The 16099-nt window shown below is 43.0% G+C and overlaps 1 protein-coding gene across 6 annotated transcripts in view; it reads right to left on the bottom strand.

Annotated features, from left to right (window-relative positions):
- LOC126416434 (solute carrier organic anion transporter family member 74D) overlaps positions 1–16099 on the bottom strand; it is a 237976-nt gene that overhangs the window by 66324 nt on the left and 155553 nt on the right. For all 6 annotated transcript variants that reach the window (XM_050084199.1, XM_050084167.1, XM_050084159.1 and 3 more), the window contains 3 exons: positions 11978–12211; positions 5795–5989; positions 1333–1473 (listed from right to left, as the gene is read on the bottom strand). In XM_050084199.1, coding sequence (XP_049940156.1) covers positions 1333–1473; positions 5795–5989; positions 11978–12211 — 570 coding nt within the window. The remainder of the gene's footprint in view (positions 1–1332; positions 1474–5794; positions 5990–11977; positions 12212–16099) is intronic.

Genomic DNA, 16099 nt, shown 5'->3' with positions numbered 1-16099 from the left:
TCCACGACTATAAGTACGAGATCTAGACTGCGCGCCATTCGCCAGTCGCCCATAGGATACCTTCCAATCTAGTTCCGTCGTAAGACAATCCTCTCGGGAAACATCTTGTTTTGAGTTAAAAGTGATCGATTATTTCAACAATGTCAGATAACGGCGTTTGTAAATAAACATATCTTGAGGGCAAGCGACAATATTATTTCAACTAACATAGCTTCCCGCTTTCATGACTTAGAAAATACAGGATGCACTTTTCAGAGAACCCGATGGTGCTGATACTGCTTCTGCGTGGGGCATCAGCTACGAGAGGTTCTCGGCAGAACGGGTAGGAGGAAATCGCAGGCGACGACTGACTTAGATAATCCGAGGACGGTTTGTCTTAATCTCTGTGAATCCCGAACGGAAATGCACGACCAGTCATACTATACGCCTCTTATACCATCTTCTACAGACTTGCCAACTATACTGTGACACTTCCGGATATTTAGTAAAAAAAAGAATGGGGGATCCTAGAAGCGCACCGGACATCTCGCACGTTGATCAAATCAGTGAAATCATTCTTTACGTTCACGTAGAAAGCAGAAAAGCAAAAGTAAAGGAGTCATTTTTAGGTTATTTTCAGCAAACAGCGAAGGAAGCCGTTAACGGAACAGAAGATCTTTGCAGATACTGAACAGGATCATTTGTACAAGACGTAGATTAAAGAGTTCATTCAGGAGTTCAAGGAAGAATTTATGAACTTAATCCTAAAGCCTTGTTTGTACAACTCTCTCAGTCTGTGCGGCTTAAACGGTTTTGCAACAGCTGTGACTTTTTCGGAGAAACTACTCTCATAATTTCAGTTTTTGGTCGCCTTCAATACCATATTTCGCTGTTTTTGTCTTAGTCCGGTTATTATTAACGTTGCTAATATAGCAAAACCATATAGTTGTTAGTAAGGGTTTGACAATTTGTGTCCAGCCTATCTTTGGCTATTCTGAGCCAACATTTCACTATTTTTCATCTGAGTGCTTATCTCAGATCCCTGCTGACTTTTCAGAGGCACAGTTGAAAATCATCTCCGAGTACGACTCCCCTTTTGATCTCTGACAATCCCGAGATTTCTCCTAGAAACTTGGCCATTTGTTGCTACAAATTTTTGATGATGTTTCTAGTGTATGGACACTATTTCGTATTCTTGGTAACGTTGTCTTTCAGACTTACGTTTTTTTCACCAATAGCAGGAGATATTAAAAGTTTTAGAGATAACTGGCTGTGGGTAGTTAACAAACATAGGTGGTAAGTGGGAGACGTGTGTCGTGGGTGTGGAGCTGAGGCTGCGGGAGGCGTACTCACCTATCCACCAGGCGCCCAGCCAGCGGGGATCCTTGGTCGTGATGGTGGGCGTCAGGCTGGGAGAGATGAAGAACTTGAGGCACAGCGAGGCGAGCGAGTAGCCGATAGCCGGGCCCAGCATCCGCAGGAAGTACGATAGGCCTGCAAGCAAAGTGCAAGTGCGTCACTGCAAGTTTACGATCGAGCATATGCGTAGCTGGAACATCTGAGGGAGCAGATATTATTTTTCCCTTACAAACATCTAATTTCTAGTCATTTACCCTATCGGTCTACAAACATCCTTCTCCCTCTGAAACCTCTATTCTCCCTTAGTCAGACATTTGTCTCTCCCTCTTCAGCCGAACTTCTCCATCAACCTTCCTAACTCCTCTTCCACTCAATCTCCGATGATAGAGACTGCCAGACTGTTGTCTGCTGAGCACGCTGTAAACACGATGGCATGACAGTTGAACGTCAATTACCAACTTATGCTTGTAAACAAAGCTCCTAACGCTATGTGTTGGTGACATTCGCAGGAGATAAAACCACGACATGCTGTAGTTACGCCGTACTACGTCTCCCTAATCCAATTACATGCACATCTCTTCTATGTCCATGTGTGTAGATGTTGGTTGGGATACCGGCTGATCAATTTGGAGTAAACAGCTCTACATCATCTGTCGTAAATTTTGAAATCTCTATTAAACTACAGCATTTTCTCATTGTGTGACGGAGTTATCATATAGCGGAAATGAAGCAAATGTTGTGATTTTTTTTTCAGAGAAGAGCCAGGAAATAAACGGAAATGTGATTTGTATCGACAGTCTTACTGCCAAAGTAGGGTTCACAAAAAATTTAAAAAGAAACCATTACGTAGGTTAGCAGCAGTAAACCTTCAGCCGTAAATTGTGTACTGTTTATTAAGCCACTGGATTCGGTCTCACATTACATCGTCATCAGGTCCCTTGGAAAGAGTAAATCGGATAATGGCCTGTTGACGATGTAATGTGAGACCGAATCCAGTGGCTTAATAAAAAGTGCAAAATATACGGCTGAAGATTTACTGGTGCCCCGGGTTCCCGGGTTCGATTCCCGGCGGGGTCAGGGATTTTCTCTGCCTCGTGATGGCTGGGTGTTGTGTGCTGTCCTTAGGTTAGTTAGGTTTATGTAGTTCTAAGTTCTAGGGGACTGATGACCATAGATGTTAAGTCCCATAGTGCTCAGAGCCATTTACTGGTGCTAACCTACATAATGGTTTCTTTTTTAATTTTTTTGTGAACCCTCCTGTGGCAGTAAGACTGTCGATACGAATCACATTTCCGTTTATGTCGTGGCTCTTCTCTGAAAAAGTCACAACGTTTACTTCATTTCCGCTACATGATAACTGCATCACACAATGAGAAAATGTACTACCTTATCGTCAGTGAGAACTCATGTGAATATTCTTTGTACAACAGAAGTAATCTACCCTTTCAGCTCAGATCGTAATTTAATTCTAAGGTCGAACTGAACACTTTCCAAAGAATGTAGGTAGGTCGAACTAATTGTCGTCGTAGATATACAGTTTCCACACTAGTCACTCAGCCAAACTTTTACTCGAGTTTGGATTCGTAGGACAAACGAATCGTGTCCAGGTGAAAGGAATTTGAGTCTTACGAAAACCCAGCAAGACCCGGACACGAAGTGCGTGCGGAAAAGAAAACACGGGGAGTGACAAAATGTTTTCGGTAACACGTATCACTGATAATCTGGCCCTGGAAATAATAGACTATAGGAATTCGGTAACTAACCAGGCGGCATGAACTGCCAGTGGGGAAGAAAACATTCGAGTGCCAAAACGTTTCACGCAATAACGGCAACGTTGAACGTTGAATTGGATGCCAGAGTTGAAACACAACTTTGGTAACACCCTATTCTAAAAACTGTCTAAGCTCTACGATAGGCAGAAAGCCTAATCAGACAGTGGAGTGACGAAAGTGACCTTCAAAACTTCGGGCAAATTCGCCTCCGTCTCCAAAATAATGATCTCTCTTTCTTCTCTGTCACGGTAAAAAGTTTTCTTCCGACGTCTGGGTAGCAGTTCCTGTAATGTTTCTTGGTCTTTACATACAGTAACGTAATTAATAGTGCTCCCTTTATACAGGGTGATTCAAAAGTAACTGTACTCACTTCGTGGGTGTAATGTGTGATCAAAATAAGAGTAAAATGGTAAATAAAATCTGTCTGAATTTGCTTTATTTCCTAGTTCTGATGCGTAACATCATTTACGGTAGGCATTACATCATGGGCCAGTACCGGCTTTTGGCGTGTCGCGTTCGCCTGCTTATCGTCTGATGTTGCTTTGCACACACCTCTACACTACTCAACTGATTCTGGCACGAAATGACTTTGTTTACTTGACTTTTGTGTAGTCCATTGTACTCTATGGCACTCTTGTAGTGTAGTGGCACCAGATGTACTACGCACATTAATTCTATCGTTAGTCCATAGCCTACAGTCCTGTGTAATGGAAATTTTTGGAAATTTGTGGTAAAATCTTATGGGACCAAACTGCTGAGGTCATCGATCCCTAAGCTTATACACCATTTAATCTAACTTCAGCTAATTTACGCTAAGGACGACACATACACCGATGTCCGAGGGAGGACTCGAACCTCCGACAGGGGGAGCCGCGAGGAGCGTGACAGGACGCGCGGTCACTGTGTACTGTACGATGGAGTACTCAAACGCCGCGGGGAGTAGGCGCGTGGTCTGGGCTCCTTGCCACGGTTCGCGCGGCTCCCGCAGTCGGAGATTCGAGTCCTCCCTCGGGCATGGGTGCGTGTGTTGTCCTTACCGTAAGTTCGTTTAAGTTAGATTAAGCAGTGTGTAAGCATAGGGATCGATGATCTCAGCAGTTTGTCCCATAGAAACTTAGCACAAATTTCCAAAAAAAAATTCCGTACTAAAACGCTAAATGTGCGGATATGCAGTTCCTTTACAGCGCAGCAGAAAGACAACGCACGAGTAGCAAGAAGACAGCATATTGAAATTTTTCCAAACAGAAGAGTACACAGTTTCACAGTTGTGGACAGGGGTGCGCCACGGTTAGGTCGGCGTTAACTTGATGGAGTGCGTATAGAGAACATTCTGGAAATAATAGATGAAGAGCCGACCACAAGTAGCCGCCGTGTAAGTACCACTGTGGGGGTTCCTCAGTCAACTGTATGGCTCCTGCTTCGGAAACAACAATTCCACCCATTTCACCTGCAGGAGGTGCAGGAGATGACGCCTACAGACCACGCTAGACGTCAGGCTTTCTGTCGGTGGTTACTCGAGCGCCAGGCTGCTGATTTAATGTTCGGTCGTCGTGTGCTGTTGACGGATGAGAGACTCTTTACCCGGGCGGGTATCGTGAACGCTCATAAGCTGCACGTGTGGGAGTTTGAGAATCCTCAGCTGACTACAGTACGAGGATATCAACATCGTTTTGCAGTGATCATTTGGTGTGGTATAGTGGAGGATCAGTTCTTCGGACCACATGTTATTCCACAGTGTCTGACAGGCAGGGTGTATCGACAGTTTTTGGAATATCAGTTGGGTGGTCTGTTTCATGCTGTACCGCTCGCCAAACGAACTAACTTACGTTTATGCACGACGGTGTTCCTGTACAATTCAATCGGGAGGCAACAGAGTATGTCAATCTTACTTATCCCAGTAAGTGGTTAGGTCGTGCGGGACAATTTCTTGGCCCGTTTGATCTCCGAACCTTAACGCCTGGACTTCTACCTTTGGGGCTGTCTCAATGAGCTCGTGTATGATGTTGCAACTGAGAATTTAGCACAACTACAGCAGCGAACTAAAAATGACAGTCAAACTGTGCAGAATGGGATGAACGGAGCCTGCAAGATCCCGAGAGTGTGAAGATGGTGAGAACATCGCGGTCTTCGTCTACAATGACATAATTTTGAAGATGTACTGGGCTTAATGTACAGTACTAGTTATGTTGAATTTTGGATCCCTTCGTTTCGTTGCTTTCTGAGAAGAACTAATTTTATGTTGTTTGTTTTGCTCTTGTAATGCCTACTCTACCACACAACTCTGAAATAAAACAGTTTCAGGCAAAACTTTATTTAACATTTTACGCTTATTTTGATGTATTCATATCACCCACAACGTGTGTACGGTTTTCAATCACCCTGTATATTTCAATAAAATCTCTGCTAGTCGTTGTGGTATTGCACTGGGTAGACGAAAATAAATTCTGGGGTTTGTGTCAACACACTTACTTTACTCTCAACTCTTACTGTCTTTTACTGAAATACATTTTCCCTATATATTGGGTGGTTTCGGATACCACCGCTAAACGTTGACAGCTTGTTTGATGTGGGGAGCTTTTGGTGTCCAGTGGACGTTTACAGGCTCACTTCTCCGGCTCACTCGAGAGTGCGGGACAGATTTTGTGCGGCCGGACACTGGGGCGGGGAGTGACGACAGCACTTACTGATGAGAGCCGGCGTCTTGGACTTCTTGATGTTGTCGTCCATGTAGGAGGTGCCCAGCGTGTAGTAGAGCGAGCCGCCGATGCCCGCTATGAAGTTGGCGCCGAACAGAATGAGCTGCGGCGCGAGGCTGCCGGCAGAGCTGTCGCACGGCACGCCCCCCTCTGGCCGGCACAGCACCTTGCGCCGCTCCTCCTCTGCAAAGCGCGTGTTACTCATGAAGATGGGTGTTGAAACGGGCGAAACGCACGAAGTCAAATACAATAGAAAAGCAAGTCAGAGTAGTCAATGTAACACTTCTCCTGAAGGAAACGCCAGAGACTGCCATTTCTTACTCTTACTAATTTTGAAATTCATAACATAACACAATTAAAGTACAAGAAAATATCATTATTTTTGATAATATTACAACAAAAACGACAGATGGCGATGACGTCACTTGCTGAATAGCGTAGATCAGCTTTTCTTGCACTGTGTTCCGTGGAACTCTGGGGTTGCGTGGAGACCGCTAAAGAGTTTCCCGAAATTTGAGTTTCTTGTTTCAAACACTCAAGAAAGTAACTAGAAAATAAAAATTAAAGGTTTTCGATATCAGAAAACAGAATAACAACAGCCCTCGCTTGCACTTACTAATTTGCACAGTTGGTACAATTGCGACTCAACTACTGGATAACGCAGTATTTAATAGAGACCGACGAGTCTTGGCCTGGTATGTGTCTCATCGATATGTGAAATTTGGAACAGGAAAGACTGAGGATTGGGATATTGTGGTCTGGAGTCTGGGATGGGTGCTGGAGTTTGGTTCTGAGGTGACGATATGGGTCCTAGGTTTATTGCTGTTCGGTTACGTTAATAGCGGCACGTAATTATAGATTAGGAAGAGGAAACGATATGAAGCTGTCTTGGGACAGATTAAGTGGAAATGGGAGAGGGGAGGGAGGATATGTTAGAGTAGGAGCGGCAGCAGCCCAATGTTGAGTAGAACTGAGGAAACAATGGTGTTTTAAGCTTCAAGTTTATAGGGTGTATAGCACCTACAAAGATGTTCGAGGAAGTTCAGAAGAAAGCGTCGCGGGGCGAGGAGGTTGAGAGAAAGGGGGATGAGGCTAGAGTTCAAGTTCATCCGGTAGCGGATGTGTTTAGGAGAATGAAGACAGATACAGCAGGCGAGGTGGGAAACTTTATGGCCTAGGTCTTGTAAAAAGTGCTAAAGTTTTGGAGGTATGGAGATGTAAGCTGTGACGTCGAAGATGGAACGCCATATTTAATTGTAGACATTTAAAATATATGCTTGCAGTCTTCAATCCGCATAATCTGGGGCAAGATTATTCTGAACGCATAAGCGTTTCATCATGTAAAGACATACAATGTTAAAGAAACGGTCTTTCTTGCTTGAAAGTCGTAAACTTAGTAGCACATTCACGAGATGTCTGTAATAAAGATTACACCACCTGGCAACAAGCTTTCTGGATCCATGAGAGAAACCAATTGATTTCGCCAGAACAACTGGAGACACCTGAGAACTAAGTATAAATATGGCCAGCTTGTTCATAACCAAAAGCGTTTTATGTGATTCAGATTCACAGATCGAAAATTATGTAATTATGTATCAAAAATGCCTAAAAGTGGTTTTATGTAAAACAGGTTACCACAATATTAAAATATTATTCTACAATATTTTCAATATTGCTTAGTCTTGTAATTAGTAAGGTTCAGGTACTTGGTCGAGACTTATATACTAGGTGAACGAAACGTCGTAAAACGTGAGAGAAATTTTATGGGAATGGAATGATACGAGTCACTGATTAGTTGCTAAGCTCTGCACACCGAAATCTTTTACCATGGATGCAATAGTACTCAGTTGGTAATGTAAGCTGTTGAACACAGTTTATGGAGAGTGCTGATAAAGTGGTAGAGCAATGTCTTGTGACTTAAAAACTGGCTGAAAAATCTGAATACATGCCTGATGGCTTTGACATTAAATAAAGGGTACGATGCTCGTAAAGAATCACATTTGAATTTTATTGCAGGATATTATGTAACAGTCTCACTACAATGTAATGTAATGTCATGAATTAAGTGGTAATTACTGTAGTGTGTGTATGAATGTCAGAATTCTACAACAAACGTAAACAGTATTCAATACATAACAAGTAACTTGTAACTAATGGTGGAAATTGTTCTTAGAAATATTTAAATGACTGCAAAACCAGGAACAACAAACAACTCATTTGACATGATTTAAATAGTGCAAGAAGACACCGGATCGCTATTGCAATATTATTCTCAGTTTCAAAGAGTCATTGTTTCTATACCATTGTGTTATATCAAAATGGTGGTTTCACGACAATATTCGATGTTACTGAATTATGCAGATACATTTACATGACATCAGAGAAACAGCATTTGATTCAATTTGCAGTTTCATGTCTTTACTACAGACTTGCCATAGCTATAGATATGTTAGTATCTAATATCGTATCTGCATACCACCATAATAATTTTGCTGGAGGCATGTGAATATTACGACACTAATAGCACATGGACGTAAAAAAATAGTAATCTGCTATGTTTTAAGTATTTACAGCGATCAGTTTAGTGCTTGTTTTTACAATCATAGAAAAATCTCTGTTGGGGAAGAAACAACCAGTTGGGGTCTACGTGAAGTGACCATTTTAACCACTGTACGCTGCCGATTTTATTCCTTTAATGCACCAGACATTTAATTTACATTATTCGCCAGTTTTGGCCTTAAGCCACTATCAAACGTCTGTAATATAATATCAAAAATAAATACAGTAAATAGGTAAGACAGATTAATGAACAACAATATGCTTGCATGTTACATTTGTTGTTTAAAATATTAAATGATGAAGCCGATTTATGTGCCACATTTAAAAATTCTTTTATTTCATGTTATGTGGGGACCCTCACATATACACATATCAAATGCCACAAATAGAGCCTTGTGCATACCTTTCAGCTTACAAGCACATCTTTCATAACACATCACACAGGCAAAATTCTTACTGACAGCTAGCTTATTAGACCATAGACATTTAACAGCATACTTTGCGCTTTTCTGCAATCATACATAAACATAACTGTTAAAAACTGCAGGTAACATGCATCATCCAAAGATAAAATACATGCATGATTTAGATCATCTTAACCCATCAGTTTTCCCTCTGATACGAATCTGTACAGGATAATAGTGCACAGTAATTCCTCATAATTTTGTAGTTGAAATTAACGTCAGTTTTTCGAGATAAAGTAAATAAAAGGGTCAGTCTGCCATGCTCCTTTTAAAATTGCCATGTCCACAATCCGAGAACAATCATAGAGAAATCTGAAAGTTTCAAATATCAGTTAAATATTATGTAGTCATCTCCGTAATGCTGTTCCAAACTAATATTGCTGTGTGCAGGATTAGGCTGAGAATATTCTCTCTTAATTTCAGGCCTTAGATGATTCGTACTTTGACTAAAACTCGGTATCCTAGCTGCACTTTTGGCTGATGACCAATTAAAACAAGTAAAAGACAGGCTGTCTTGTGAAGAAACTTTAATGTGTTCTAGTCCTACAGAAGCTATCAACTGTTACTATTTCACAAGTAATTATTGATTATGAATTTCAGATACTTTCAAAGATTTATACTACCACTAATAGGATTAAATCAACATTTACCTTTTATTCGTGCAAGCCTGTCAGGATAGTGGTTTGTGACAACTTTTGATTTCTGCAGTGACTTTTGAAACGTAGTCATTATTACACAAATATATTCTAAAATTGTGAATACTCTAACATTCTGCGTTGTGTCTGTTGTTCTATATCGTGTCTCCCTACCACTTTCGCGCAACGATGCTCTGAGCATGTTTTTAAGGGAATTGACTAGTTTGAATCTGGGACCTGTTGCTGGTAAGGAGACGTCAGACCACACATGACATGTAGAGTTCAGAAGAGTTCAGTGAGACTAGCGATGATATAACCAAATACTTAATGATTTCAGCGTCAGCTCCACTGCACTCCGTGTAAAAGAATCTTAATCTAACTAAATTTAGTGGAAGGGGTTCAAGGCTTTCCTATTTTTAGTTAGCTGGTAAAATAACGTCGAAAAAGCAGTTAAGTTTACCATTGGAAATTTTATTCTACTCACAAAACATTGTTTATAAATTGCACTATTGATAAAAGGAAATGTTTTAATACAGGATGTTAAAAACCAACTGCGTTCAACAAAAATGTGAACGAATATTCCCTGAATGGGTTTCCAAGTTATACAATGGATCGAAGGATGACCTATGTCATATCACATCAATAATCTAGGTTTAAATTAAGTTTCCCAAAAGAGAAAACTATCAAAATGGTCTACAGTGACCCTCAGTTATATTTAATTACTTATCTAACTTGTCGTAAATTACAGTGGCTGATGTGGCTTCTCAACAACTATATAACAGAAAAATCATCGCGTTTCAGATTTTTACTTCAAGTGGCAAATGTGAACACCATGAGCTTTAATTGACGATCGACACTAGTATTACGCAAAAAGGGGGTGTAACAGATGAGACTTCTGCAGTTCTGAGTGAAGCTTTATGCGCTGTTATGCGGCATCGCGTGCGTTCGTTACCTTGTCGGTGTTCGTCAGTGGGCGACGGGCAGCACAGCTCCGCTCACCTCGCCGTCTCGGAAGCAACTCTCTCCTAACTTCTCCTTACTACAATTTACCGAAGTTGGTTTAAAACTCCGCCTACAAAAATTCTGTCTATCCAATGAGAAACGTTATACTTTTCGTGGTGGGGTAATGTTTTTAAAGTTTGCAACGTAACAGAGACTCAAAAAAGTCTCACGCTAAAACTTGCAGCTGGTGTGGTCCTTTTAGTGTTATAGTAAGATCTATAGTGTTCTTCTGGAGGGTTCTATATTTTAACATGGGCTGGCGGGTGGTCCTGACGTAACAGAGACGCGAAAAAGTCTCACGCTAAAACTTGCGGCTGGGGTGGCCCTTTTAGTGTTATCGTAAGATCTATACTGTTCTGCTGGAGGGCTCTAGCTTTTAGCATGGGCTGGGGGGTGGTCCTTGCGGTTAGCTGGAGACGTGGGTGTCCGTCCCTTATCGTAGGGCCTTCTAGCTTAACACGGTTTTGCTCTCGGCTTCTGTTCTCGTTTCTCCCCTTGGAACTGCGTCTGCCTCACGGTGGGAAGGTATGACATGCGTTTAGGCATTCTTGTGTTAGTCTGTGGTATTCCATTTGCTGACTCGTTACTCGTATTACTTTGGTTAATTTAATGTCACGATTTATTCGGAGCTATGTGACATACTACTGGATTTGCTTATCATGTCAGGGTTTTCATGGAGGGTGTTGGATTTGCCTGACACCTTACAATACGTTTTGATCTCAGCTGAATGTTTTATTAGTGACACATGAAAATTTGTGTTGGACCGGCACCCAAACACGGATACACGACTCATCGCGTGTGGTCGCATTTACCACTTCGGCAATCCGTACACGTCTCTTTGGTCGACAAAAACTTCCATTTGCCATGTTGTCGATTGTAAAGTAACATAAGAAACTGTATAACGACTGGCATTGTCAAAATGAGTGGTAAACGTATTCTGTCAGTTTAGTTCGTTTCCGAAAGTTAAAAGGTGAACATCTATGTGAAATTGGTGATAAGCGTCTTGCACGTGTCGATAGTTTGTTAATCACTAGCATTTGTGAACTTTTTAAAAATTCTTGGAGGAGTTGTCACTTGCTGACCTACGGTACGATATATAGATGTCGTCAAATTTTCAAAGCTGATCACTGAAATAAGCTGTGAATTAATGAACGTGAAGAGATATGAAAACTAAATTCTACTGTGTGGTGTAGATAATTTATAATAACAGCTAACCACTGTCAGCAACCTCAGGAAGGAGATTACAGGATTCACTCTAACAGACTTTTGGGTCAGAAGCATATTAACCAGGTCGATAAGTTACATGATATAGAACAGTCCATTAATAACTCCACTCTTCTCTGTTAATCGGGTCTTCTCATCAAATTTTGAATTAATTAATATAGTGAACGTAGAAGGACGAAACCTGACAATTTCTGCCCAGAAATATGCCCCAGCCACAGCACGTTAACTCACAGCAGATAAACGAGAGAGTAGTATCCAGTTCTTAGTGACAAGTGGGGCGCACTCACCGATGAGCTCGCTGGTCTCGTTGGGGTTGGCGGTGGCGCCGTACTCCCGCGTCAGCATCAGCGAGTCCTGGCCGGCGCCGTACAGCAGGTGCGGCAGCGCGTTCAGCAGGCAGAACGCCACCACGGTGTACAGGCCGAACGTCATCCAGCGCGGCCGGTGGCCGCGGCCCGCGTAGTACGTGATCACCGCCGACACCAGCATCGTGCTGATGTCGTTGCCGATGGAGATGAAACCTGCCGCACACCAGCACGTCGTGTCTCAAGTCGTGGCGCCATCTCAGTTAAAATGTATACGACCAGTAATCTCCCTACCCTTTCCCCCTATCCCCGATTCTTTACAGAACCAAACTGCCATGTATGAAACGGATTCAGACATCTGAATACTTTAAATATTTGAAGTGAAGCATGTACCGGGTTGTTATACACTCCTGGAAATTGAAATAAGAACACCGTGAATTCATTGTCCCAGGAAGGGGAAACTTTATTGACACATTCCTGGGGTCAGATACATCACATGATCACACTGACAGAACCACAGGCACATAGACACAGGCAACAGAGCATGCACAATGTCGGCACTAGTACAGTGTATATCCACCTTTCGCAGCAATGCAGGCTGCTATTCTTCCATGGAGACGATCGTAGAGATGCTGGATGTAGTCCTGTGGAACGGCTTGCCATGCCATTTCCACCTGGCGCCTCAGTTGGACCAGCGTTCGTGCTGGACGTGCAGACCGCGTGAGACGACGCTTCATCCAGTCCCAAACATGCTCAATGGGGGACAGATCCGGAGATCTTGCTGGCCAGGGTAGTTGACTTACACCTTCTAGAGCACGTTGGGTGGCACGGGATACATGCGGACGTGCATTGTCCTGTTGGAACAGCAAGTTCCCTTGCCGGTCTAGGAATGGTAGAACGATGGGTTCGATGACGGTTTGGATGTACCGTGCACTATTCAGTGTCCCCTCGACGATCACCAGTGGTGTACGGCCAGTGTAGGAGATCGCTCCCCACACCATGATGCCGGGTGTTGGCCCTGTGGGCCTCGGTCGTATGCAGTCCTGATTGTGGCGCTCACCTGCAAGGCGCCAAACACGCATACGACCATCATTGGCACCAAGGCAGAAGCGACTCTCATCGCTGAAGACGACACGTCTCCATTCGTCCCTCCATTCACGCCTGTCGCGACACCACTGGAGGCGGGCTGCACGCTGTTGGGGCGTGAGCGGAAGACGGCCTAACGGTGTGCGGGACCGTAGCCCAGCTTCATGGAGACGGTTGCGAATGGTCCTCGCCGATACCCCAGGAGCAACAGTGTCCCTAATTTGCTGGGAAGTGGCGGTGCGGTCCCCTACGGCACTGCGTAGGATCCTACGGTCTTGGCGTGCATCCGTGCGTCGCTGTGGTCCGGTCCCAGGTCGACGGGCACGTGCACCTTCCGCCGACCACTGGCGACAACATCGATGTACTGTGGAGACCTCACGCCCCACGTGTTGAGCAATTCGGCGGTACGTCCACCCGGCCTCCCGCATGCCCACTATACGCCCTCGCTCAAAGTCCGTCAACTGCACATACGGTTCACGTCCACGCTGTCGTGGCATGCTACCAGTGTTAAAGACTGCGATGGAGCTCCGTATGCCACGGCAAACTGGCTGACACTGACGGCGGCGGTGCACAAATGCTGCGCAGCTAGCGCCATTCGACGGCCAACACCGCGGTTCCTGGTGTGACCGCTGTGCCGTGCGTGTGATCATTGCTTGTACAGCCCTCTCGCAGTGTCCGGAGCAAGTATGGTGGGTCTGACACACCGGTGTCAATGTGTTCTTTTTTCCATTTCCAGGAGTGTAATTAGAGATGCTCACTGAAGTCCAGTGTAGGCTATAGTTTTTGTATGGCAGCGAAACTTGACAGATATGCTAACGCACTATTCTGGAACAGATTTATGCTGAAAAAAAAAATAGTTCCAATTTCGGGCACCAGGTGCAAATCTGGCGCTGTACAGTATCTCATAAACTTCTCCGGTGCTGATATCCAACAAACTGTGTTAGCGGCGGTTAATAATAAAATCAATATTATGCCTTCCTCACTTGTTGCACCTTTTCTACCACCGTTTTGTTCCTGATCCATTACAAAGGGAGACATTTTAATACGTTTTTCTTGCATTCACAGTATCAGATATGCACCAGTGCTGAACCAAACGAAGAACGCGCTTGATAACATCATTTCACGCGCAATGGCCTGATTGGTTAACTTCAAAGCTAATTGACTCGGGAACGGCGCAGTGTATCCAATTTCTTTCTTAGAAATTATTTCTCAGCACAACCTAACCTGCAACAACCTTAGAAGTTTCCACAGTGTTTCTAAGCACCCTCTATATCGGTGCCCTTGAGTCTATCTCTCCCTCCTCCTGCATTTAATTCTAATGATGTTCCATAGCAAATATCACTCCGTAAGAAATAAGACAGTTATTTAGGCAAACTGCCCTCTGGACAAGTGTGATGCGTAACCTAACATTCAAGTGATAATTTTGGGTGACTGCTTAGGTTCTAATGCGACAAAGTCACATTTTGTTCGATGCACCTGTAAGAACGGTGTAAATCTCTATAACGCTGGTTATTTGTCTGTGATCCTCTGAGCATATTTACATGAATGACACGAACACTTTTGACATATTTATATGATTTTTAATACAAAAAATTATCACTAGAAATACTTACTATATAAAAAGGCGACCCAGCGGCACAGAATCAGTGATGTGGCAGTCTCACTGATGGGCTGGCCCTGGAAAGTGGTCGTAACACTGCCACGGGACGTTTATACTAACGAAGATCCTACTGTCAGGTCTCGGAAAGGGCTGATATTGCACGAGATGAACGTTGCGATACCAAGTTGTCTATTAAGTGAATATGTTACATAAGGCTTTCATCCTGACTAGGATCTGCCAGAGTAAACGGTTCGGAAATAGAAAGATATAGAGATAACTTCTCTGCTCTGCAAGAGGTGAATGGAGCAATGAAGGGACGACACGACAATGGACTGTACCGAAACCGTCAAACAAAAATTATTATCATGCTCAGTGAACATTAACTGAATTGTGACAAACCTGATGTAACTCTAAGTAATCAGATACAGAACTTCGTGTCTTACCACGAGCCACAAATTCGGTAAATATACATGAATTAACCGAAATAACTGAGGAGAACTGAAACGACTTTGGAAAACGTCAGAAACAGAAATAGACTTTGCTGGGCGGTTGCAGTGCTAAGGAGCAACGAAAAGACATATATAGATTCACAACAGAGAAAAAACGATGCATTGTGGACAATCAGTTTAGCAGCAAGCTACAGGTCTGCAATTTTCTCAGGGTCATTTAGTCACAAAGATGTCTGAAAGAAACAGTGAAATCTCCCTATGTCTTTAAAATCAAACAGATAGCCCGCATAATGATTTATGCACTGTACAAGATGAACATTACTCATTAGACAGTTCAAAAGAGCGGATATTGACGTAACCACCTAGCTGATGAGAGAAAGAAAATTAAAATATTACAAAAGCGTAAAAGAGTTTTATACAGAAAGATTAAATGATCCATAGATAAGGCAAAGATTCAGTCTTGTCGTCAGAAATCGATCTGTATTACTTGCAAACGTCGAAAAGTAAAACACAATTACAAGCGGGTAGAAATACGAGCAGCGTAACTAGTCTCAGAGAATCCCTAGTTGTATGAAGTGTGTCAGGAAGAAATGAAAAGTAGAAAGAAAGCAGATGAGAGTCATCTAGTCAGTTTGAATAAAAGCCAAACATTAAAGAATGTGTAAGTAGGCTGTTTAGGTTTTCTTATTGGTAACGCCACGTAGCGCTCTATATGAAAATCACTGGCTGTGCTGTGTGCAGTCTGTGGCTAGTTTGCATTGTTGTCTGCCATTGTAGTGTTTGGCAGCTGGATGTTAACAGCGCGTAGCGTTGCGCAGTTGGAGGTGAGCCGCCAGCAGTGGTGGATGTGGGGAGAGAAATGGCGGAGTTTGGAAATTTGTAAGACTGGATGTCATGAACTGCTATGTATATTATGATTTTTCAACACTATTAAGGTAAATACATTGTTTGTTCTCTATTAAAATCTTT

Source organism: Schistocerca serialis, chromosome 1, assembly GCF_023864345.2.
Source record: "Schistocerca serialis cubense isolate TAMUIC-IGC-003099 chromosome 1, iqSchSeri2.2, whole genome shotgun sequence".
Lineage (NCBI taxonomy): Eukaryota > Metazoa > Arthropoda > Insecta > Orthoptera > Acrididae > Schistocerca > Schistocerca serialis.
The sequence above is the reverse complement of the archived record's forward strand: the minus strand, read 5'-3'. Positions and strand labels throughout refer to the sequence as shown.